Source organism: Panthera onca, chromosome E1 (assembly GCF_046562875.1).
Source record: "Panthera onca isolate mPanOnc1 chromosome E1, mPanOnc1 haplotype 2, whole genome shotgun sequence".
NCBI classification, from domain to species: Eukaryota; Metazoa; Chordata; class Mammalia; order Carnivora; family Felidae; genus Panthera; species Panthera onca.
The window spans coordinates 14,477,430-14,502,528 of NC_138352.1; the positions used below are offsets into that span (position 1 = coordinate 14,477,430).

The 25,099-nt window shown below is 58.8% G+C and overlaps 1 protein-coding gene across 1 annotated transcript in view; it reads left to right on the plus strand.

Annotated features, from left to right (window-relative positions):
- Positions 1 to 25,099, plus strand: part of RPTOR (regulatory associated protein of MTOR complex 1) — a 331,619-nt gene that overhangs the window by 222,458 nt on the left and 84,062 nt on the right. Inside the window, exons 8-12 of the mRNA XM_081791320.1 lie at positions 2,507 to 2,607; positions 3,171 to 3,315; positions 11,199 to 11,274; positions 18,618 to 18,719; positions 24,642 to 24,725. Coding sequence (XP_081647446.1) covers positions 2,507 to 2,607; positions 3,171 to 3,315; positions 11,199 to 11,274; positions 18,618 to 18,719; positions 24,642 to 24,725 — 508 coding nt within the window. The remainder of the gene's footprint in view (positions 1 to 2,506; positions 2,608 to 3,170; positions 3,316 to 11,198; positions 11,275 to 18,617; positions 18,720 to 24,641; positions 24,726 to 25,099) is intronic.

Genomic DNA, 25,099 nt, shown 5'->3' on the forward strand with positions numbered 1-25,099 from the left:
TTGGTTCGTTCCACTCTGCCCTCCCCAGTACCCATCCCAGCCTGCCGTGTGCAGAGGCGTCGGGGACCGATGGGCAGGTGGGTCAATTTGAATGATGCGGGGTCTGTCTCTGTAGGTCGGCAGGCAGCTTCGTCTCTGGCTTCACGATGAGCTTAGTGAACAGGACCCAGGGAGTTTCCAGACGGTAGCAGGAGGCTGCTTTTGCATTTATCTGCTGGAGATTGTCACAAGATGAGGATTTTTTTAAGCCCCCAAATACACACTGACCGTAGCCTGACAAGGGTTAGCCTCTGTCATCCCAGCGGCCTAGCCACGCACCCACCACGGCGGAAATCTCAGCAGCTCCGTGCTCCTGGGTTGCGGTGTCCCTTTACCCAGGGGATCGGACCTCTGTGCTGCCTCGCCTGATTCAAGACGGCCTGGCTGGTGTCCCTGACGCGCTGGGTCCAGGTTTGCAAACAGACCTTGGTCAGACTCTTCCAAGAGTGCCTTCCTGTCGCCCGGCAGCCGCCCCTCCCCCAGCACGGCCACCAGGGGCTTGGGCGGAGGGTGGGGAGACGAAGGAACCAGGGCTTGGTTTGCTCCCCATCGCTCTAGCGGGGTACGCCCCGTGCAGCAGATGCCGACTGCGCGCCCACGTGAGATGACAGCGGCATCCCCACGGTCCTGCCTCGAGGCCGTGTCTTCTGGCCCCGCCCGCGGCGCGTCCTGGGTGGTGATGGCTGCACAGAATCTGTCTCCCTCACTCGGTGTTAGAAAGCGTGCGGTTTCCCAAATCGTTGAAATATTCCTAAGCGGCGGTCTGAGGGCTGGAAGTAATTCCAGGGGGTTGTTCCCTAACCGACTCGTTCCTCCTGTTGTGGTGACGTGCCTCGGTTCTGACTTTTCGCCCCTGTACGTACGCCGCGTGTCGTGTGTCCCCATTCCTCGTGTCCAGTTTAGGGTTGCTTTCTGGAAGCAGACTCGCGACGTGAAGGATGCACGCGTCTCCCGCCTTCTCAGGTCTGTCCTTTCCCGACGGGCGGTGCCGGCTCCACCCCCAGGGCGGCCCGTGCCGGCTGGTGCGTGCCTGATTCCTGCCGTCCAGGTCGGGTGTTTTCTTCCCGTCCTTCAAAGGGGGTTAAGGCAGGCAACACGCCCCTCGGCCACCTTGCTGGAAGGCCTGTGCGCGTGACCCAGCCTGGCCTCCGACGGACGCACCTGTGGGGTTTTAGTCTCGTGAAGGCAACTGCACCCGAGACGACGTATGAATCCAAAAATCTGAAGTCTCGGCCCGAATAGGCTTGTTGTGGACGTTAAACAGGTGGATGTTTGTGTGGTGAAGAACCAGGCCTTGCACAAGGAGAGGGCCGGTGCCATTTCAGACAGGAGCATCACTGCTTGGGGCGGGTGCCAGCCACACCTAGTCCTCTCAGCAGGGGCGGGGAGGGGGGAGGCACCCCCTCCGTCCCCAGAGGGCAACCACGTGATTTGGGCTGGGGTTTGAGTGTGGTGTCCATCCACCTGGAGGCTGAGGTCAAGCTCACGGGCCGCGGTTGGCCAAGCAGTGCTCCCAGGTGGACACCAAGGCCCCAGGGCCCCCCGGTTGGCAGAGCTCTGTGCACGTTGTCACACATGGATGCCAGGAGGCGACACGGAGGCCCCGCGTTTGATACTTTTCCTGGACTCTGCCCCCGCCATCCCTCGACTGACTTGAGTCTCTGTATTTCTTTCTAATAAACGGAACCGCAAATGTGACAGCGTTCACTGACTTGCGCGACTCCTCCTGGTGAGTTCTCCAAACTGAGTGGTTCGGGGACCCTTGGAACTTGCGGCTGGCGTCAGACGTGTCGGAGGTGAGGGCCCTCTTGGGGACGTGCCCTCTCACCTTGCAGTTTGGAGAACTCTGAGTGTGTTCAAAGAGAGCGAACCCGTGGCAAGACATTCAAGGTCGCTACCTCCTCAAGTGCCCGTTCCTTGCACACTTCAGCCGTGGCGTGTCTGCGGGTCCTAGACAGCGGGGTGCTAGGCCAGCACCTGGCCCCAGAGCAGGCGCCCAGATATGTGACGGGCGAACGGAAGGGAAGCTGACCTCAGAAGACGGGCTTTCTCCCCCAGCTCTCGGGTCGAAAGTGCACTTCCACGGCCTGGAGCCACGGGGCTCCGGGGCGCAGGGAGGTGCAGAAAGGAAGAACGAGGCACGGGCTCCCCTGTAGCAGTTGCCCGGGCTGCCCTGTGGGGGCAGGAGATCGGCCACGGAAACCACGAGACTGGTGTGTGTAGCCGCTGGGTCCAGCCCACGCATCGGGGGACCCCAAGGGGCTGCTTTGTGTAGCCGTGGAGGGGAGGACGGTGAAGACGGAGGCCGGAGTGCGCCGGTCTCCACGTCACGGGCGGGGCCGGCCTCCCCCGCCTCTGCCTGCGGTGTTGCGTCTCCCCCCTTCTCCCCACATCTCCTCCCCGCGCCCCTCTTCAGGAGCCAGGACTCTCTGGGTAGTCACTAATGAAAGCACCCCGTGTCTCCTAGGATCCCCGGCCGGCTGAATGACCGGAGGACCCCTCTGGGAGAGCTGAACTGGATCTTCACAGCCATCACGGACACCATCGCCTGGAACGTGCTGCCTCGGGGTGAGGCGGCGTGGGGCAGGGCAGGGAGGCGGCCGGGCCGGGCCGCGTGGGGCCGGGGAGGGCAGCCGCCTGGTGGGAGACACTGGCCCACGGAATAAGGGAAGCGAGCCGGAAGCAGCGAGATCTTGTCGGGGAGGAAAGCTGGGGGTGGGGGGAAGGGGGCAGCGAGAGCCTCTGGGGGTTTCCGTGAGCCACAGCGCATCAGGCGCCAAGACCGGTGGCAGACAGCGAGCTCCACGTGAGCGCTCGCTCCGACGTTACCGTGTTATCTTCTAGGCAGACTCAGGGCCCACCTTTCTTCATAAAAATTGGCACGGCCCGTATTTCTTAAAACCAGAAATGTTCTGATAAGAATTGTCTGCGTTTTTTCTGTACTGACTCTCTAGGGTTTGGTGTTTGCATCTGTGTGAGTATATCTGTGTGTGCATTTTGCCAACAGGAAACGTGCGTATGAGTCCCAGCTTGCTTGTAAAAAATTCCGATAGAAGTAAATCTATGTCTTTGGCTTTAAATGCTGGACGTGAGTCGCCAAAGGTACCTTTGTATGTTTTGTCTGCCCCCAGATCTCTTCCAAAAACTCTTCAGACAGGACCTGTTGGTGGCGAGTCTGTTTCGCAATTTTCTACTGGCAGAAAGGATCATGAGGTCCTACAACTGCACTCCCGTCAGCAGCCCACGCCTGCCCCCCACCTACATGCACGCGATGTGGTAAGTGTCCCCGGCCGACAGTGCCAGACAGTGTGACGTTCTCTCAGTGGCTTGCTTTCTATTTCTGCTGTGGGACAAGTTTAATGGAATTACGTGAGACAAAATAGCAAGACTTGCCACCAAGCTCGGAGACCCAGGCGGTGCTAACAGCTGGCAAAGTCCTGCCTAAAGCTCCCCGCGCATAGGACACGTGGGTCCCCTCAGAGTTCAGAGGTGCAGGCGCCTTGGGGTGTCTGTCACGACTGAGCGGGACCAGCGGCTCCAGGGGCCTTACGATCGGCCACCCGGGGCAGGACAGGCCCATACACAGGCTTCTGACCCCGCAGAGACCGGTATCGAGAAAAGAAAATGCCAGCTGGGCTTAGGAAGTGTGTCCCACACTGTTCCATCGGGTTAAAGCTGTTGGATTCGTGACCAATTAATTGTATGGTTACTTCACACAAGCACACGCACGTGTGTGTGTCCAGACACACATACACAGTCGCACACACACACGTACGTGCTCACACCGCACACGAGTGAGATCCTTATGACTCTGGCTTATAGTTTCCCCTCAAATCGGACGGTTGCTACTTACGCTGCCAGTAACAGGAGTAACAACGGTACTCGTGTGACGTGTCTTCTACTCGGGCCTCCCATTGATGGCGTTTGGTTTCTTCCCGTCCGCTTGCTTCTGTGACACAAGCGGAATTTGAGGCAGTGCTAAAACGGGGCGATAGCAAAGGTGTCTGTCCGTGGGAGAAACTCTAATACAGATACTTAAAAACAGCCATTCACTCAAGGTGTATCTTCGTGGTCAGGTTTATTCCAGCTAGTGATTTATTTTTTTAAATACGTGCATGACCACTTTCCCGTGGTGCTGAAAACGTGGAGAGCCGGGGATGGGTTCGTAGACGTACTGCCTTCATCCACTCGGGAAATCAGGAAGTAAGATTCTCCTCTGTGAGGGAAACGGGGACGTGCCGTGTTGGCTGCTAAACGATTCTGTGCGTGTCCATACCCGCGTCCGGTGTTTACAGGGTAAAGCAGAATGTTGCCATGGGGACCCCAGGCGGCGGGGCCACCACGGTCCCCACGTGGCAGGCGGGTCACGTGTGCAGAGTGGCCCCACCACGCTGCAACTGGGAGGGTGTTTGAAGGCCTTTATGGTGCTCAGAGTGAATAATTAGAGTGAAGATGGATGTTTCTGGAAGAGTGGCTCCTCAAAACTGCCTTTTCCTCTAAGAAAAGTGATGTCTTAAGTCTTCTTTCTCCCGAACCAGGTTTTTATAAAACACGTATTATAAAAAAGGGAAGAAAACGGTGGAAACGCTGCATGAGGTCAGTGCCACGGCTGGTCTTGGCAGGAAAACTGGTGAAGCCACAGGGAACGGGCGTCATACCAGCTGCGCGGAGCGGAGGGCCTCCCGGGCCGCCGGCGCCGCTGGCCGAGCAGGCTCCCCGGGGCGCGGGGCACCGCCTGTCAGAGGGAGGCGGCCCGCGGCCTCCCGACACCCCAGCACGCTCCTCGAGTGCATCTTCCGGTGAACGTGCGCCTCTCTGGCTGTAGAAATGCCTCCCGTGAGCTGGCTCAGCCGCATGGGGGGAGGGCCGCGGGCTGCGCGGAGGAGATGGCAAAGCCGGGCCGGAGCCGGGCACCCGGGGAAGGAAGCAGCTGCAGACGGCCCCCCTCCTCTTGTCCTCCCGGGCTGCTTTCCCAGGATTGGCCTCCTAGAACGTTTCTGAGTTCGTAAGAACGGCTTAAGATAAGGTCCAAAGCCCAGACGTGACGGCAGCCCCGCGTGATCCCGCCGTCACCGTTAAGGACGGCTTTCTTGCCAGCGCCGGAGGCTAGGAATGTGGCCCTCTCTTCCGCACGCTCAGCACCCCCGAATCTCATAAAGCACATCTGCGTTTGTCCCAGAAACACGAGCCATACAGAGGTCCACAGGGGCCCAGGGGAACGCGGGGAGAGCCTCACGGGATCCGAGGCAGGCAGAGTGGCTAGCAGCCGTATGTGTGCCCCCGGGCCGTCCCCCCACCCTGGCCTGGCCTCCCTGGGCACGTCAGGGCCCCTCTGCGGCTGGAACGTACCCTGGACGTGGGGTCTCGTGCGGTCTCGGCCTTCGCGGCCCCCATCGTGCGGAGCGCCGTCCGGCCTGCTGCCCTCCCTTTGCTCCCCGTACGTGGGATCCAGTCGTTGCAGCTGGGGCTCCGCGGGGAGCAGCCTCGTGTGCTGGAGCCGGACCTGGGCTCAAGGCCCCGTGCTCGTCCGTGGGTGAACGTGGCGGGCCAGGATGCCGCGGCGCAGGCACAGCTGTCCGGGGACGTGCCCAGAGCTATGCATAGGGGCAGGACAGGTTGTAGGGGTTGTGGGTGAGCCACCCAAACGGGCCAGGTAGAGAAACGGGCCCGGCCTTCCCGGCTTCACGCCAGGCCCTCGCACCAGGGCCCCTCGCGTCACCAGCACGTACAGACGCTGGCCTGGCCGGGCCTGCGTTCGGACCGCCTGGGGTCCCGGTGCCGTGCCGGCTGCTGTTACGGGAGGAGACCACTGTCAGGGTCGCGGACCGTAAAAGGGCGGCTTTTCAGAAAACGTGCAGCGGGTGTCGTATGGCCCAACTCCCAAAAGCGCGTTCTCCGTTTGGGCAGAATTTAGAGGTGGTGAGCCAGGGAGGGCTTCAGTTGGCAGGAGTCTCTTTGTACCTTGTCTGCCCCCATGTCCGCCGGTCCTGTGGGAGCATCCAAGAGGGAGCAGTGTGGGGCGAGGGGCAGAGGGCCAGGTGTTGAGCGCAAGCCTGCATCGTTGACACTCAGCTCCAGGGGGCAGTTTGGGCCCACGGTAAATTTTTAAGAGTAGTCATAAACTCATATTTTCATTTCCAATTTTCTTATTTTAAAATGTTGATAGCCAATATAGTATTTTTTTTTAACATTTCTTTCTGAGAGACAGAGTGGGGAGGGGCAAAGAGAGGGAGACACAGAATCCGAAGCAGCCTCCAGGCTCTGAGCTGTCAGCACAGAGCCCGACTCGGGGCTTGAACTCACGAGCTGTGAGATCATGACCTGAGCCGAAGTCATACGCTCAACCGACCGAGCCACCCAGGAGCCCCACCAATACGGTATTTTTAAAAAAACTTTCTGAGGGCCAAACCCAACCAATAGGGGGCTAGATGCAGCCTGCTGGGGACTCTGCATGAGTCCGGGACCACGGGTGCCCCGGGGAGCGGAAGCAGGGGGTTCTGCACCTTGGTGCCCCCGGGGCCCCTGAAGCCTGGTAGCCATGCAGGTGGGGAGGCATCGGTGGTGGCCCCAGGCTCTCCTTTTGTGAGCCCACCCTGCTTCACCGTTGGCCTCGAAGGTCCTCTCCAATTGGGATCTTTTTTGGAAAGGCTTGATATCATGGCCTTCTATCTTTATATGCTGAGAAAGGCCATGCAAGTAAATCTACAGGGTTCTCTTGCAGGAATCAGCGGTGATGAGATTTCCAGGGAGGAAATCATATGCGTACAGCACACGTTTCCTCCAGATAGGGTTTTCCTAATGACGGTGCCGGCGTGAGGTGTAGCCAAAGAGTAAACATTAGTCAATCCCATTAAATGTTGAAAATTATGCCATTAACCTACTTTGATCAGGACTTGGGTGTGAAAGCAGCCTTTAGATTTCAAGTAGAAAATGCTCGTAGAAACATAATCAAGCGGCAATGGCCACCACAGCACATGGAGACACGGGCGTTTCCGGCCAGTGCGAGAGTTCACTGAGCACCCAGAAGATTCAAGGGGACTCGTTTAGTGGTAAATACACCCACCACGCACACCCAAATTAGGAGTGGCCACAATGTGTTTTAAGTTTATTTAGTTAGAGCGTGTGCATGTGCGTGAGCAGGGCAGGGGGCAGAGAGAGAGGGAGTGAGAGTCCCAAGCAGGCCCTGCACTGTCAGCACAGAGCCCGACATGGGGCTCGAACTCACAAAACCATGTGGTCATGACCTGAGCCGAAGTTGGCCACTTAACTGACTGAGCCACCCAGGTGCCCCGTGATCACGGTTTTTTAAATGCTGTTCCCAAGTTCCTTGTCAAAAGTGACCGAAGTCCTAGTCCCCTCGCGTGGACTGGCTTCCCTCCAGCTGCTGCTGGCCTGCGGGGCCGCCTTGGATGAGCCTTGCTTTCTGTTCACACCCAGGGGCATCTAGAAGACCCACACGGACGGTCTGTGCTTCCTAGGGGAGTGTCCACGGTGACAACGTCTTGGTCCCGCACACCTAAACAAATAGTGTCAAGGCGGGAAGAGAGTGTGAAGGTGATGCTTGTAGGTTTCCACTCTCTCCCGGGCTTAGGGAAATGCTTATTTGCACTTGCGTTTTCCTGGGCCCCACCCCGGCTTTGGCTCCGGCTCCTGCGTTTGCAGGAGGTGGTTTCTAAGGAGATGTTCGCAGAGGGACAGCCGTGCTTCCCAGAGTGACACAGGGCTGCAGCTGTAGGGCTGGCCGGGTTGGCCCGGCTACCGTGTTGTAGATCTGGGGAGGAAGGGACCACCTGGAGACGGTGGGGGTCTTTATTTCTTTATAAAATCGTTCAGAGTTGTTTCTAAGTCAGAGGTCAGAAACACTGGGTGTAAACGCCAGGTCAGGCCCCTGCGGGCGGACCGACCCGGCTACCGTGGGAGGCCTCCTCCCCTGGGGGTGGTTAGAAGGAGCGGTGGAAATACAGGTTAGTTGGTAACGCAGAGTCTGCTGGCTTCACGAAGGAGAGTCTTGCTCGCTCCATGTGGCCTAAGCGTGAGCCGCGGGGACCCAGGCTTCCCGCCGCCCCGCAGTGGCCAGCCCCGGGGGCCCAGCTCGTTCCTGCTCTCGCCGGTGTCTGTGTCTCATGCGCCTCATCCAGGGAGGGGGGCTGGGAACGCGGCAGGTCCCGGGTGGCCGGCGTGCCGCTCACACCCCCTCCGTGCGGGAGGCGGGAGAGCAGCCGTGAGGGACCAGGCTGTGGTGTCGGGCGCAGAGTGGGGAGGACGTGAGGCCCGGACGCCAAGATGGTCGCGCTGCGCTGGGCTCAGTTCTGCCGCGTCGCCTGGGTGCTCGGTGCTGGCGTGGGCTTGCGGCGGAGCTGGTTCGGTGACGAGCCGCGTTAGAACAACGCCCCTTGCTCTTCCCGTCCCTCCTCGGAAACAGACCGGAGCTGCTGCATCCCCAGGGAGCACACAGCCAGCCGCGGCCTCAGAAAGAGCATCTGGAATAAATGATGTGCCGTCTAGTTACTACAGTGCGGGGGTGGTGATGGAGAGGTTGAATTTTGAGCAGGGGAAGGAGGGAACAAAGCCCAACAGAAACCGGGGTCGAAACGCAAGTCTGCACTTGCACTTGGCTTCAGGAGGGGCGCTAACGGCGACGGGCGCTCGGCGCGGCTCCTGTTTAATCTCTGATGTGAAGCCGCCAGGGGCTCGTTCTCCTTCACTTTCGATTTCTGCAGGCCGTGAAACCTCGCCTCTCTCGGCCGTAGTAACCTGTGCTTTCCGTCTCCGTCGAGGGCGCCTCGCCCGCTGCGCGGTCGCTACAGATGGAGGCCGCGCGCTCTTGGAAGGCTCTCCTCCCGCCCACTCCCTGGGCGTCTGCCATCGCGGGCCCGTTTCCTGAAAACCCGAGCTCCTGCCGGCACGGCACGTTTTCCCGGGCAGTGACTCATCGAGCTGCCTCTGCCCCACGCCGCGGGGATCCGCTCGGCTGGCCAGGCTGTCGCGGCGCCCCCTCCCGCCGCGGCGTGGCCGCTTCGCGGGCTGTGGGAAGTGCGAACGCAGACACCTCCCGGGTTGGCCCCTCGCCACGGCCTCAGACTTCCCAGGACTCACAGTCCCACTCTCCCCGAGCGAGAATCCAAATTAAGACGCCAAGTTCATTTTGATCTTAGCCTAGAAAACGCAGCCGGTTTCAGCCAACCGGTGAGAGGCTCCGGAGAGAGTGCCACTCTCGTGCTGCCGGGCTTTCGTGGGAGCTCAGGTCCCCGAGCCGACCCTTTCCCCTTGCAAGCACCAGCAGCCAGAGGCCTGGGGAGGGTCACCGGGCCTGCTCCAGGGCCCCCTGTCATGTCCACAGCGCCCCCCCCCCCCGCCCGCCCCTCTGCACACACGAAAGCACATTCCGGGGCTGCTTGAGGACCCGGTCCCTGAGGGAGGGGCCGACCCTCGGGAGCCGCCTGGCCAGCCAGTGACCACGTGGCTCTCAGAAGGACTCTCAGAAGGACTGTCGCCCTCTGGCCCCGGTGCAGCTCCGTGAGGCTTTCACTCTTTGGAGGGACCCAGTGGGTGCCAGCCACGAGACCGCAGGGTGGCCTGTCCCAGCGTGGCCTGGTTCCGCTGATAATCCAGGACACCCCCGCCAGGACCGAGGACAGCCGTGGCGGCGTTTTCACGGGAGGCCTGTCCTTGCCTCGTGATCTTGGTGAGAGGGGCTGAGAAGGGCGTGTCGCCTGCTCCACGCAAGCGTGGTTCCAGCCGCCCTAGACCCACACCTTTACCTGCCCCCAGCTGGTACACGCTTGCAACTCCTCAAGTTCAAAGTTTTTATTAGGTTAAATTCAAGGAATTTTTATAGCACGGAATTGCAGTAATTGACTTTGTTTCTGTCTAACAAAGAGTAAATCTCTCCCTCAACGCCGCTGAAGAACCGTTCTGCCTGCAGCCTGGCCACTTATTGAGCATATGGGAACTATTTATTGCTTGTTCTTTGAGGCACTTTTGATTATGTGCTGATTGCCTCTTAATTAGATTGGTGGGGGAAGGGTGTGCTTGTTCGGCGGGGGCCGGTCTGGGAAAACTGGAATATATTTCGTGTGTTTGAATAATGACAGAGAGCCTCCAGGCTGTTGTTTGTCTTACGTGCTTCCCGTGTTCTGGCTGTTTACATTTTTCGTTCCTGATTTGGTCCCCCCTGGGGACATGGAACAACGGTACCCCCTTCCCCACGATCATGTGGGGCCATGAGTCTAATAAACGGCAGGTGGCATCCTGCCTCTCAGGAAGTGTCCTGGGAGAAGGGGCGGCCGTGCTGGAAACCAGATCCGCATGCCGGCCCCCACCTTGTCTCCACGAGAAAGGGAAGGGAGAGCAGGGACGAAGGAACCTTGTGTCCACGGCATCCCCGCTTCCCATCTGTGGCCATAGAGAAAGTGAGGTGATCGTCTGTGTCAGTTGAGAGCTAACGCCGAATGCCACGAGCGGCCCTCACTCCTCGGCGCCCCTGCGAAGGCACCTGCTCTCCCAGGGTCTCCCGAGGACCCTCCGAGCAGGCACGACGGGAAAACTGACGCCAGGGAGGCGGAGCCACACTCGCCAGGCCGTCGGGCGCACTCTGGCCGTCTTGTGTGTGTTTTGAGCTAGGTCCCGATGCTGTGTGAAACCAGTGGAGGTGGCCAGGGTCACACGTCAGTGACTTGCCGTCCTCTCAAACGAGGACAGGGACACCTCATCCTGAGTGGCTCCTTCGGGGACAGGCCCAGGCAGCGGGCGGTGTGGGGCCAGTCCTGATTCGGCGCGGGATGAGGGGCCGCTCAGGACGGGGGGGCCTAGACAGAGCCGCCTCCTGGCCCCACGCTGGCCGTTTCTGATGAAGCACCGTGGGGCGTTTGCGTGCGACACTGCCACGGTCCGGAAACCATGGTGCCACGGCTGCTTCAGGGCTGTGGACAGGCTGTGGCACCAAGTCAGGGGAGAAGCTGTGGCAGAAAGTGAGACCGTCCCTGTATCTCTCCCAAGCTCTTTTCTCATTTAAATTTAAAGAGATACCACGTTAACAAGACGGCTTCAGTGTGCAGCCAGATGCCTTCCTCCTTCTCCTGTGGCCCGGCCGTGGCCAGGGCCCCGCCCGGAGAAGCGGTCAGTAAGGCCCTGTGGGCGCCCCTCTGCTCTCTCCGCAGGCAAGCCTGGGACCTGGCCGTCGACATCTGCCTCTCTCAGCTGCCCACCATCATTGAGGAAGGCACGGCGTTTCGGGTGAGTCCCACAAGGGCGTCCGTGTGGTCCACTGGGGTGGCACCCAGGGCGCTGGGTTGTTGGACTTTGTTCACCCTCCTGGGAAACCGTGCAGTCAGCAAAGTTTGGAAGATCGCATCCGCCGGGGGTTAAGGATTTTGAGCTGGCAAGCTCTCCAGAAATGTCTTCTCTTAAAATGCTGTCCTTAGCGTGCGCTCCCCGAGCCGTGTTCCGCACTCTACCTTTTACCTGGAATGGGTTCTAGTTTCCCGAGACTCCTGACTGGAACCCTCAGAGGGTGTCAGGTTCGGCCCTGAGGGGATGGCTGGTCCCCAGGTCGCCCGGGGGCCTGACACGGAGGGTCTCACGGCCCCTCGCCACCAGCCCTTCTCGCTCCCGCTGCTGCACGGCCTCCTTGGCTTCATTCGGGACCTGTCTGTCGAGTGCTTACCATGCACCAAGCCTGAGGGCGCCTGCAGAAGACCCGGCCCCTCCCTGGACAACCCTGAGAAAGGGGTGGGGGGGTCACACCCGTCGAGTTAGAGCACGGCTAGGAACAGGCGGAGGGTGTGGGGAGCACGTATGTGCCCTCTGACCCCCACAGGACGGGGAGACTTTTGGGTCTGGGAGGAGCCGGACAGCAGGGGGTAGTGGGCGCCTCCAGGCCACCTGAGACCCGGGTGAGTCGGGGGGTGGGGCCAGGTGGTCAGAGCCCCTAGCCTTCTGTACCCACACTGTCGTCTCTGGCCCAACCCAAGACTCCGGTGGGCAAGCCCGCTCCCCTGGGCCTTGGTCTCTTCGTTTTACAGGAGAATCGGGGTGGTATCCATTGAAGGGGCTCAGGAGGACTGAAGGAGTTCACACGGGCTGAGTGCTCAGGTTGAGCGTGGGTGTGTGTGTATGTGCACATGTGGATCGGGGTGGGGGTGTACATATGTGTGCGTATCTGTGTGGAGTACGGGTACTCGTGGGGGTACGTGTATGTGTGTGCATATCTGTAGGGGCGTGTGAGTGCACGTGTGGGGTACGTGTATGTTTATCTACATGGGGTGTGTGTGTATGTGTGCGCGTGTGTGAGGTATGTGTGCACATGTGTATACATGTGTATGTGTGTAGAGTGTATCTACATGTGTGTTTGTACGTATCTGTATGTGGGTCTCCGTGTACACGTGTGCACATGTACGTGTGTCTCTCTGGTGTGTCTGTGCAAGTGTGTGTGGGGATGTATCCGTGTACATGTGTGTGCATGTGTATGTATCTGGGGTATGCCTACATACACGTGGGGATGTGTGTGCATGTACATTTGTGCGTGTCTGTGTGCAACGTGTGTCCACGTGTGCTTTGTGCGTATCTGTGTGGGGTGTATATCTGTTGTATACGTGGGTGGGCGTGTTATCTATGCGAGGTGTGTCCATGTACATGAGAGTGTGTGTGTACATGTGTTCACTGTGCATACCTGGGTATGTGCGTCTCTATACGTGTGTGCACATGTGTGTATATCTGTGGTTACCTGTCTATACATGTGTGTATATGTGTGTGTTTCTGTGTGGGGTGTGTGCTTGTGCACGTGGGGTGTGGTGCGTGTGTGTACATCTGTAGGGTGTGTGTATGCACGTGTGCTTGTGTGCACGTGTGTGCACATAAGTGCATACCTGTGTGGACAGGTGTGTGTGTGTGTACGTGTCTGCATATCTGTGGGTGTGTGTCCGTGTACGTGTGTGTTCACGTACCCGTGTGCACAAATGTATATGTGTGTGCTGAGTGTATCTGCAGGGTGGGTGTGGGAGGTGTCCACGTCTGGGTGCGTATGTACATGTGTGTGTGGGACGTCGGTGCGTGTGTGTGTACATATGTGCTCATCTGTGTCACTGCGTTGTGTGTCCGTGTGCACGTGTGTGTGCGCATGTGATCGGTGCAGGTGCATCTCTGTGCACGTGCGTGTATGTGTGAGCGTATCTGTGTAGGTGCGTGTGATCCGTGCAGGCGCGTGTCTCTGTGGGGTGTAATTCCTCAGATGGTCTGACGCCCCTGTGGCGGGGGCGATGGGCTGAGAGGCCTTCCTCTCTTGTTTATCTCCTATCTCCTCCTCTTTAGTGCTTGAAAACCTTCACGTTTTAGTATGAAAACGTTCAAGCCTCCACAAGGTTGGAAGAGTAGTACAGGGAGCACCTGTGTGCCCACCGTCCTGCCGCGAACATTTGCCACTTGCTTGAGCACATCCACCCCTCTCCGTCCGCCTGTTCTTAACGCTCTCACAAGTTAAATCGCAAGCCACCTTGTTTTCCACCCTGAAGGGAGAGCTGGCAGGGCCTGCGCTCGGCTCTCAGCAGTGCGCGTGGCCCCTTCCCGCTGGACCCACACTGAGGCAGGGACCGGGCTCGTGCGGTCACGGAACTCCGTGGGGACAGCCCAGGCCCCCCCCCCCCCCCACTCCACTGCAGCTGGAGGCCCTCCCGAGTGCCTCAGCTCGCCCAGGGAGACGAGGGCCCGTCGCCACAAACACGTGTTTAGAAAACCTCCTACAGTTCCGGCTTTCTAGACCGTGTGTGGTTTTACGTTGTACCCTTAGGGGATCAGAACTCTCCACTCCCATGTAAAACAACACAGCTTCTGCACGATTACCCTTCCGCTCCACTGCCAGGCACACTTGCGCGGATCTCAGCGCTTCATTTCTAATCTGCTGGAATCAGCGATCTGCATCTGGGAATAATCTCCCCCAAATTGTGATAGGGAGGGGTAACTGACGTAGACCCCCTGCTAGGTTTTTTATTTTGTTTTCACTTTTTCGGGAGCAGAACGTACGTAGAGAAAATTGCACATCACAAATGTGCGGCTTGAGGAGTTTTTATAAGAGGAACACACTCCAGTAACCAGCACCCAGATCGAGCGGCCACCTGTTAGAACCCCCCAGACACCCCTTCCTGCCGCCTTCAGTCTGCTTTCCCGAGCACAGCCACCATCCCGCCTGGTTTCGTGTGCTTGGATCAGCGGGGTCCTACAGCACGTCGCCGTCGTGCCTGCTTTCGCTCAACGTTCCATCTGCTCCCGCGGTCGGGGCTCTTGTCACCATGGGGGACGCTCCAAGGGTCGTGTGCCCATCGTCTGGCCGGTAGGCATTTGGAGTTTACAGGTAGCACCCCCCACGAATAGTGCTGGCCAGTGCCAGGCCGAGCCATCGGAGCCTGACAGGAAGGAGAAATCAGTGATGCTGAGCCTGTCTTTACTCGATATTTTGATGTTTCGTTCGTTATGGATTTTCACATTTATTCTTTTTAAATCTCGCATTAACGTATTCTTTTATTTCAATTACTGAATTTTCTGGTGCCCCCTTAAGTTTTGCGGGTGCTGCTAATTTTTTACGTGGCTTTGGCGCGTTTGTGTCGGGGGCACACACTGGGAGTGAAGTTGCTGGTTACCAGGCACACGTGTTGTCGGTTTTAGTAGACGCTGCCAGGCGGTTTTCCTGTGAGCGAATCAACTTGCACCTCTACACAGCTTACGAGAGTTTCAGTTGCCCTGTATCCTCATAAACGCTTGACACTTTCTACCCTTTTCCCTTTATTTGGCTATTGTGGTTCAGTGTGAAGAGGTGTTTCACTGAGATTTTATCTTGTGTTTCTCTGATGGTTCGTAGTGTTGAGCACTAGTTTGTATTTTCATTTGCCATTTGAATATCCTCCTTTGTAAGTTGCCTGATCAACTCTTTTGGTTTTTCTTTTATGTTATCTGTTTCCTATCGATTTGTAGTGGTTGTGTATATAATCTGAATACAAATCCATTGTGAATATCTTTTTCTTTTTTTATCTCTGTGGACTTTATTTTCATTTTTTTATGTTTTTTTTTTTTCTAGAACAGAAGTTTCTTCTTTTAACATCCAATTTATCAGTTTTTTTCTCATTTGCTTAAAGACCTTTGGTATCCTGTTTAAGAAATGTTTACTTTGAGATGAACACCCTTGAGAAGGTGTTCTTTTTCTTCTGAAAGCCTGATCATTTTACTTTTACCCTTAGACTCGCAGTCCCTCTGGGATTTACTAGCACGGACGGTGTGAGATAGGGGTCAAGACGTGCTTTCCCACACATGGAGGTTGAGCTTACCCAGTGTTATTCGCATCGAACCAGGCGACCATCTGCACGGGCTGCTCCCGGGTTCTCAGCTCTGCCCTTTGGGCCACTGTGTCCTTGCACAGTACTGAGCAGCCTTGATTATGAAAGCAATTTTTACAGGGATCGCATGGATCTGTAGACGGACACAGGGCAGGCAGTATCTCCACAGCGTTGCGTCTTCCCATCCATCATCATGACTGCGAATAGTGTCTTTCTAAAATTTTCTGTTTTCCCTTTCTTTGTATATATATTGTTTATAAGAGATTTTTTGCAGTACCATTACTAAACTCACTATTTTGTTCTAATAATTTTCCTATAAATTACTGGTCTTCATTTTTTTTTATTTTCTTATTTTTTAAATGTTTGTTTATTTTGAGATTGGAAGAGAGAGAGAGAGAGAGAGAGAGAGAGAGAGAGAGAGAATGAATCCCAAGCAGGACCCATGCTGTCAGCACAGATCCTGACATGGGGCTTGAACTCACAAACCGTGAGATCATGACCTGAGCCAAAATCAAGAGTCAGATGCTCAACTCACTGAGCCACCCAGGCGCCCCTGGCCTTATTTTAAAACCTCGTTGTCAAATATGCCAAAACAGAGCCCAGCATGTTGGTCACTTGTCCAAGGTCAGTAGTTGGGAGGACAGAATTTAATTAACAACGGAGAGGAGCCTGATCAGATTTGGCATTTCCTGATGTCGGGAGAAGGGGAGAGTGGTTGCTCGCGCTGGGAAGCATGGAGTTTCTTGAAGGACTTGAAGAAAGCCCATCTGCAGGCTGAGCTCTGACAGGCTATGGAATTTGAACGCTCTTGGCCACTGGGCAGTTTTCTTTTGTCTCCTCTTGTAAGTGGTGAGGTCATCGTGAGTAGTGAGTGTCACTGCACGTGAGGACAGACACCGGGCAGTGTAGCCGTGTCGGGACCGGGGATGGTAAGCGAGAAGAGGAGGAGGAGGTGTGTTGAGATTACTTCCTCTGTGCCTGAATCCCCCAGGGGTCAGGTGGCTCTTTGTGCCCATCTGGCCTTCCCGCTTTCTGTCCTTTTCCGCTCGCGCCTCTTTTCAGGCCCCGGGGCCATCTGACACGTGGGCTGACCACAGAGCAGCCCGCCTGGCCTCAGAATTGCCCTGGGAGGCCTGGACACGCGGCCCCATGGCTCAGAGCCTCTGCACAGCAGCTCTGATGCTACAGCCGTAATCTTGGAGACCCGGCCCAGAACCCCTGCTCTCCCTCGTCCTTAGGTGCACACGGGGGCAGCTCTCGAGGCGCTTTGGGGCGCGTTGCTTGGAATGCCGAGCCTGCTTGGGTTGGGGGGCTGCCCGCGCCATAAGGGGCACGACAGCCCTCGCCACGTACCTCAGCGGCAGAGACTTGCCCTTTCTGTGAGCTTTGGGTGAAAAGACGTGGAACGCTTGTCCTCGCGGAGTGGAATGGTTTCTCCGGCAGTGAGCAACACGGGAGCATCCTTCATTCAAATCCGGACTTAGAAGGAGGGGGAAAGAGATGGAATGACCTGAATTACCCGAGCTCCCCTCAGAGACCAAAGGTCTCCCACGCGTGGGGACGGAGAGCTTAACAGAGGTTACTGTTTTTAACCAGTTCAGGAAAAATTCACACTTGAAAACAGGAAAGCCAGTTTGGGGGCTCCATCCCAGCTCCCAGGTCGCCCTCCGATTTGGTGCACCTGGCCCACGCCGACTTTGCGGGAACGCGGACTCCTGGGTGGTGCTTGCTCTCCGCACACTTTCCACGCCATGGACTGTTCTGAGGGGACGCTGTGGCTCTGCCCACCAGGCTCCTCCGTGGACGGTGTGGGGTGAGCAGGCCCGGGGTGGGGCTTACAGACCTGAGTCGTGCAAACACACGCGGGTCCACGCTGTCTACACGTGCCACGGTCGCACCTTCCCGGCCCCCTTCCTTACGCACAGACACTCTGAAATGCAGCCACCACCTTCCCCTTGGGCAGGAGGACAGGGTTGGGAGGCAGAGATTTGTAACTGGGGATTCTTCTGGTTCAGGGTTTGGGGACAGCAGAACCGTGTGTTAGGTGAAAATGATTCTGTCAGACCGAAAAACCCAGCGTTCCCGCTAGCCTGGCTTCTCGGTTCCCGGACCTTCTGGCGGCCAGGTCCTCCCTCCTCCTTGAGCTGCTCCTTCTGTCCTCTGCTTGGTCCCTGTCACTGCCGGGAAAGGCGTCCCCTCTGCCAGTCCAGGAACGACAGATCAACTCCACGCCCCCCCCCCCCCATCACTGTGACCTCGGTGCCTGGGTCCTCCACTGACCCCAGGGTGGCCTCACATACTCTCTGCCCCCTGCCCCTCACTCTAGGGTCCTGGAGTAAATCACAACTCTGGTTATTTCCTTCCCGTGCCGCTCTGCTCGGCTGTGTCCTCCCTCTCCGTGTCACTGAGAAATAGAAGTGATACAGAGTCCCCTGCAAGTGCCCCAATGTCTGCCCACATCCCCGCATCCGGGGATCCCCGACTCCCGTTCCCGGAGGGCCGCCCGGGCTGCCGGCGGTGCATGGCCCCACCCGAGAGCCCGCCTCCCTGCCCGCGTGGCACCAGCCGCTTCCAGATACACCCTCGCCCCCACACGGGGAAACCAGAGTTCTGCACCGGGTGGCCTCCCTCCACTCCCCTCCCGCCACCCCCTCCATTCCTGTCCTTCCCCTTTGCACCCAGATCCCTTCTCAGTGCCGTCCACACTGGAGTCTCCAAATTCCCGCCTGTGTTGAGCGCACTCTGCCGCGCCTCTGCCCACTGCACCTCGGTCTCCGGGGACTCGGCGCTGCTCGGCCGGTCTCGGGGGAACCAGGCTGCGTCCTGCCCGCCCACCACCCCTCCTCCTTCTGCGCCACCGCCCTTGGCCTCCGGGCTCAGCCCTGCTCTTTCCCGCCTCCCTTTGAGTTTGCACCTCCAGCCCCGACTCCCCCGCCCCGAACTGCAGGTGCAGCACGGTTCCCACTCGATGTCCCCACTCCACGTCCTGTAGGCGTCTCCACTCGTCCTGGCGGGATTCCCCACGTTGTCCCCAGACACGCTCCTTGCGGTCTTCCCAGCTCAGCCCGGGGACACCCTCTCCTCCCGCCCTCGTCCGGTCTGCTCGCGCAGGCCGCCAGCTGCACCGTGTCGCTCCTGCCGCCTCCCCGGCTGCGCCCTGCCCTCCCTCAGCCGGACCCAGGCAGCCGTGGGGGCCGCGTCGTGGGGCGCGTGGTGTCAGGGCGAGGTCCCTAACTAACGCCCCTGCCTGTCCCACAGCACAGTCCGTTCTTTGCTGAGCAGCTGACCGCGTTCCAGGTGTGGCTCACCATGGGCGTGGAGAACAGGAGCCCGCCCGAGCAACTTCCCATTGTTCTGCAGGTGAGTGTCTTTGGACCCTCCGGACGGGCTGAGCGGGCTCCAGGGAAGACCGCTGCCAGCAGAGGGCAGAGTGCGTGCGTGCGTGCGTGTGTGTGTGACGCCCCCGTGGCCATGCGCGGGCCGGGTGCCTGGAGGTCGGGGGGATCAGACCCTCGAAGTCACCGGCTCCCGTTGCACTCAGTTGGGAAGGCCGTCCTGGGGGCGCCAGAGTTCCCTCCCCCACCCTCCCCGAGCTCCTCATTTGGGTCGTAGTCGGCCGCCCTTCCGGGCACCCGCGGAACGCCACCGTGCATGTGCTGGTGGCATCGGGCCGTTCTGTTCGGAAGGATGTGAAGCTCCGAGCCACCGGGGGGACAGGAGGGGAGCCGTGAGCGCATCGCAGACGGCCCTCGTGGCTCCTCGCCAGGCGCCTGCCGACTGCAGGGACTTCCTGGGCAGCAGGCAGCCCGGACCCAAAGCCCTGCCTTCCCTTGTGTGGAGGGCGCGTGCGTGGTGGCGGTCGAGTGCCAGCCCTCTCGTGGCCCGTGTCAGTGCTCACGCGAAGACCGCGCCCCGCCAGTGGGTTGGAAGCTTGGTTTCGTGGGTCTCACTCGGCTAATTTTTTTAGCTGATGTGATCGGGTAAGGTGGATGGCAGGTTACCAAAATTCTTCACAGGGGGGAAGATGAGAAAACGTTCCCAGAACTTTTGTGTCAGTTAATGTGTGTTTGCGGGAAGCGTGGACCTCTAGTCAGCGTAGACACCGAGGTCTAATAACTCACTTTAGGACCTGGAACACAGGCTCTGCGGTCGGGGTGCGGTGGCCCGGCAGACGCCGTGGGCGGAGAGGGGCAGGTGCTCACAGGCGCGCTGCCTCCCGGTTCAGGGTCTCAGGTCCTGAGAGCCGGCTGGCTGCCACCGGCACCTTCCTGCGAAGTGGGAGCAGGGGCCTCGTCACCCGCCTGTGCGAGGGACGCCAGGCCCGCGGAAGGGCCGGCACCTTCTTACACGGGCTGCTGACCGCGTCGCGACAGAGCCCCCGCGAGCGGCTCCCGCTGCCCAGGGCCGTTTGGGAAATGGGCGGACGGTTTCTCTGTGTCGCCCCCAGAGCCCAGCGTCCCAACTTCGGCGGGCGGGGGGTGGTCAGCTTCCTCTGGGTCCGTCACACAGCCGACTCTGAGGACCGTCCGCCGGCCCCAGCACCGAGGCTTCGCCCGGCTCGGGACTGTGGGACCTCAGACAGCACAGGGGACTTGGGACGAGGGCACTGGAGACGTGGTAGAAACGCCACGGCCTGTCCTCGCCCCGGAGCAGCGGCCGCCACGGCCGCCCCCGGGATGTGTCTGGGCGCCGTGTGTACCGTGACTGACACCGTGAATAGCCCGCAGAGCTTGTTCGCCTCCAGATCAGTTTAAGACTGTCCTGGGTTTGAAGAAAAGCAGTAAAAAGGAGGAAACACAGCGGGCCGTCTCTTGAGGGAGCGCACACGCTGGCCGGCTGTAAGTGGACAGGACGTGCGGGGACGGCCTTGGCGCGGGGCGGACGTGCTGTGCTCTGTAGCTCCTCCTGGCTTGCCGGAACGTTCACTCGCAGAGCCTGTGGCCCTACCACCGACCTTCCGGTGTTTTCGACGGTGCAGCGGAGTGAAATTCATCCTTCGCAAAGCACGGGTGCGAGGACAAGCATGCGAAATCAGGTCTTCCGGGTCTGGCAAACAGTCCTGCTGTAAATGGCCTTCTATTGACATTTTTCCTAATGTTCCATTTACAATCCACACTCCCTCGGGGAAAGAGGGCCTAACAGAGCCAGCGTCGTAATGCCGAAGAAACGGAAAATAACTGAAGGGAAAGCGGGGAGACGTTTTCTGTGCGATCTTGCAAACAGCCACAAGCAGCAGGCTCTCCATTATCCTGGAGGGCCGTCTCCTGGGCCGTGCCCAGCCCGGGTCAGTACGTAAACCTGTACTTAACGAGAAAGGACGGGGACACGATGCAGAGGCGCCCTGGCCCACAGGACGGGGACACGATGCAGAGGCGCCCTGGCTTCGTTCGGCGTGGCCCACGGGGTCGGCCTCTTTCTCGTTAGCCTGGTTAACTTCATGCTGCTTTATCTTAAGGAACTGTATTTTTGCCAAAGCCTGGACCTTGTCACCCATAAGTTATCCTCTGGGGCCTCAGCAAGTCAGAAAGTACTGCCTGAGGGAAAGAGAATTTTAATACAGACTCTGTGGCTTTTCCGATCCCTGCTACTTTCTCCACACGCCAGAGAGGATTTTCTGTGCCTCAAGACTCAGAGGCATTAGCGGATGACCTTCGGTGTCAGATGAAAAATGTCTTCTCGGGCCAGCTGATTTGCAGCCCGTCCTGCGAGGGTGAGCTTGGAAATAACCTGCCCTGACCAGCCCCCGGGGCTTTTCTTGCCTTTTAGAAGTGTAAGCAGCAGGAATCGGAAGGAAGTCCCTCAAACCCCGAGCCGCCACGAGGTGCACACGGTCTTGCGGTGGACGAGACGTCGCTGTGCGTGGCCCCTCGGGCGGCCGGTGTGCAAGGAAGCCCCAGACCGAGAGGGGAGAACCCCCGAGCTGCAGGAAGGAGAGAGAAGAGGGGATGTCATAGGACGGTGTTAGGACCTCCACAGACCTCGCGAGGCAGTCCGGGCATTTCATCGGGAAACTGTTTGCTTTCGCTGCATCGTTTTATTGATAAACAGAATTTTTGGTCTGAGAGTGCAGGGTTGCTCTCAGTCCACGGCAGGAAAGTAACTGCGTGTTACTGTGACACGCGTTAGGTATGTCGGTGGGCATCAGGTTCCTGGGCGCCAGGCCGGTGGGACCCACTGAGGTCCGCCAGGCCCGAGCTGCAGAATCTGTTATCTGTTTTTGTAGGAAGTGCCCCCCCCCCCACCCCCCCACCCCCGCCAGGAGTCTCCGCCCGGGAGCCCGAGCACCGTCGCTACACGAGGCAGACGAAGCGTGGCCGGGGCGGCAAGCCCTGCGTTAATGCGGGAGTGCACGCCGCCACTGACGGGCAAGACCCAGTCACTCGTGCCGTTTGCCATCTGTCCCTGGAATTTCCACAGATCCTGGGCCAGTCTGAAGCAGGAATAATAGGAATAAAAAAGCGTACAACCAAAAGCCAGTCCTTATTTTAAAGTAACTTTCATTTCCACTAGGCTTCCATTTTTCCTAAATATGAATCAACGGAAGGAATCCGAAGGACGATGTCATGTTTTAAAAAGCCAACACTTGGCCTTTTCCAATCGGACATTAATATCACAGCGCAGAGCCCCGCGCCAGGCTCGCGGGGCGGTCTGCGGAGGCCGGGGCACGCGGAGCCAGAGCCAGCCTCGCGGCCGTTGCCTCCCCTGCAGATCGCTGCACCGTCCGCCCGAAACGCGGCGCTCCCTTCGCGTTTGCCGCGTTTGCTGTGACGCGAGCGGCGCGCAGCGTCTGCCGCGGGGTCTCTGTGTGTGACGTCTCTGATCTCCGACCGCCTGCGGCCGCGCTCACGGACCCGGGGTCGGCGGGAACCCGGCACCTGAGGCGGCTCTGTTTCCGGTACGACGAGGGCGGCCGGCGAGTCGCCGATGGGACGTCCTGCGCCGCGTGCCGACGCCGTGGGGTCGGCGGGCCGGACGCGCCTCGTGGTGGACGGCCCGGGCCCGGTGCCTCCGCGGACCTCGCGCCACTGGGTTTTGAAAATGCGCCCAAGGCCGGTGTCAGACTGTCGCTGCCTCCGCCGCTCCCGCCGAGGACGCAGGAAGGAAGGCAGGCCCGCGCTTTCCCGCCGACCTTGCCCTGCAACCTCCGCTTCAGGCACACGTGGTGGCCACAAGTCCGGCGTGGAATCGGGTCCCACGCCTTCGCCCCGACTCTTCGTCAGAGGCTCGACACCTCCAGACGCCCACACGTGCGTGGGGACGGTGGTGTGGGAATGGCCCCGATGCAGGGGGGGCGGGGGGGGGGGGGGGCCACACTGCATTCCGGGGGCTGGGCCAGCCGCGGCTCCTCCTCCTCGCCCGCCCCGCCCCCCGGGCCCCCGCTCCTGCTGGGGACCTGGTGCTGTCCAGACCCCTCCCCACCTGTCCCTCCAGCCCGTGTTTGCCCCTCACAGGGAGCCCCCGAAACCTCTGCCCCCCGTCGCGTTCCACTCCCCTCTGCCTCCTCCCCACGACCTGACACCATCCACACCCTGCACCCAGCGTGTTGTCCTCGCGGCTCCTGCCGCTGACCTCCGGGAGCAGGCGACACCACCGGTCCCCTCCATCCAGCCTCTCCTCTGCCACGGGCACGGCCCCTGCTGTCTTGGGTCGCTTCCCCCCCATCAGTCAGGGTCAGGTCCACTCTGTCCCTCCCCCCCCACCTCTATCCGGCCACTGCCGGTCTATCCCCCAGCGACCACACTGGACGCTCGCTGCTGCTTCTCTGGGGAAACCCTCAGCCTGGTCTGTGGGACCCGTCCTCAGACACCCCAAGCTTTCCCATCCCCTCTGCCTGCTACCTGGGGACCCCACACTTTCCCCTCCCCTCTGGGACCTGGCTGCCCGCTAGGAAGGGGGACCTTCAGGACCCTCCCAAGGAGGGCAGAGGCGCACATGATTCGCAGCACTGCCTGCCGTCACCGCGGATTGTGACAACGTGGCCGTCTGCCTGTCTCTGCGGCGACTGATGGTGGGGGGGGGGGGGGGGCTCCCGCTGCCCCCAGTCGCGCCCCAGCGCAGCATCCGCACGCAGCAAGAGCCCACGAACACGCGCTGGGTGGCCGGCAGTGGACAGAAGAGTGCCTTCCGGGGGCTCCGTACCCACGGCCTTGAGCGTAAATACCATGAGGAGAAGTCACTACAAATGACCCCATTAGAAATTTTAAACTCTGATGTAACAAAGAAAACAAGAGAAAAACACGTGGCAAAGATTGTTCTTTTTAACATATAAAGAACTTTTCCATGTCAATGAGACAAAAAGGCAGACATCCGAGTGGGAAAACAAGGACACACGTGGCCAGTTTACTACAGAAATAGCCGATTAACCTGTGGAAAAAAGACAATCAACTTCACTTGTAATGAATTCAGATTAAAAGGATATTTTATTTTTGTCTCTCATATTGGTAAATAATAGTGGGTCGTGGGCTGCTGTTGTCCCGGAGTTCTTAATTTGTTGTTTAATTAAACCTTTGGGATTCGGTTTTGTGTTTCTCCTTTTTTATAAACTAAGAAATTAAGGGTCAGGGAAGTGAAGCGATTGGCCCAAGGTCCCATAACCAGAGAACACAGCAGCAAACCCTCGTCCTGTGCACTGTGATCAGCAAAGGCCCACGGGAGGGAGGGAGCACCCACGGCGGGGAGGGACCACGGGGCGGTGGGGGGCACCCACAGAGGGGAGCACCCATGCGTGGACTGTAGGAAGTGCAGGGTAGTTCACTGGCAGGTAATTCGGTAGTAAACTTGTGCTGCTCCTACCCTCGGATTTATCCTCGGGAAAAACCATGTGAATAGGCGGAAATGTGCCTGTTGGGATATTCATCGTAGCATCATTTGTAATAGCAAAAACCTGATAATAGTTTAAAAAGGTTGCGGTGGGGAAGTCGTTTAAATGAACCGGGCACCGGGAATGATACGGCCAGACGTGCCCAGCGATGGGGAGTCAAAGCCACAGTATTTTATTTAGTTTACAGAAGAGGTGAGAAACGCAATAATAGATTACCTAGTTTAGAGTAATTAAAGGAACGCTGTCTGGAGGTTTATACACCACAGTGTCCTCGGTGCCTTTTTACCTGCAATTGAAAAGTATTTGTTCTAATAGTTTCTGCAGGGCCCATATTTTATGCAGAGAAAGGAGCACCTGCTGTAGATAAATGAACGAATGCAGCCGGGGGCAGGTGTGCGTGCACCCCCGCGTCCAGAATCGCACGGCTCCACGGTGACGCCCTCTCCTTCTTCCTTTCTCAGGTGCTGTTGAGTCAGGTGCACCGGCTGAGAGCCCTGGATTTGCTGGGGCGCTTCTTGGACCTGGGCCCCTGGGCGGTGAGCCTGGTGCGTGCTTCCCGCACTGAGCCGGGGGAGGGTGGAGCCCTGGAGACTCGGTGGTGCGTCCGAGGACTGTCTCACAAGCTGGGAGTGATTGGGGGCAGGGGAGGGGCGGCGGTCAGCCCGAGGGGCCCTAGAGGTGCACGTGCTGCCTCGCGGCCTCCGTCACTACAGCCTCTGGCGGTTTGGTTTTGCTCTGCCCTCTCCTCCCATCTGCCGCGAGGCTTCGCCTTTGCAGACAGAAAGTGTGGCCGGCCCGCCCCCGTTCGGGAGTGGCTCGCCCCTGCAGGTGCCCCTGAGCCCACGGAGTGCCCGCACACACCCATCCACCGACTTCACGCTCCGGTGCCCAGCACAATCTGGAAACCCTTTTCTGATTT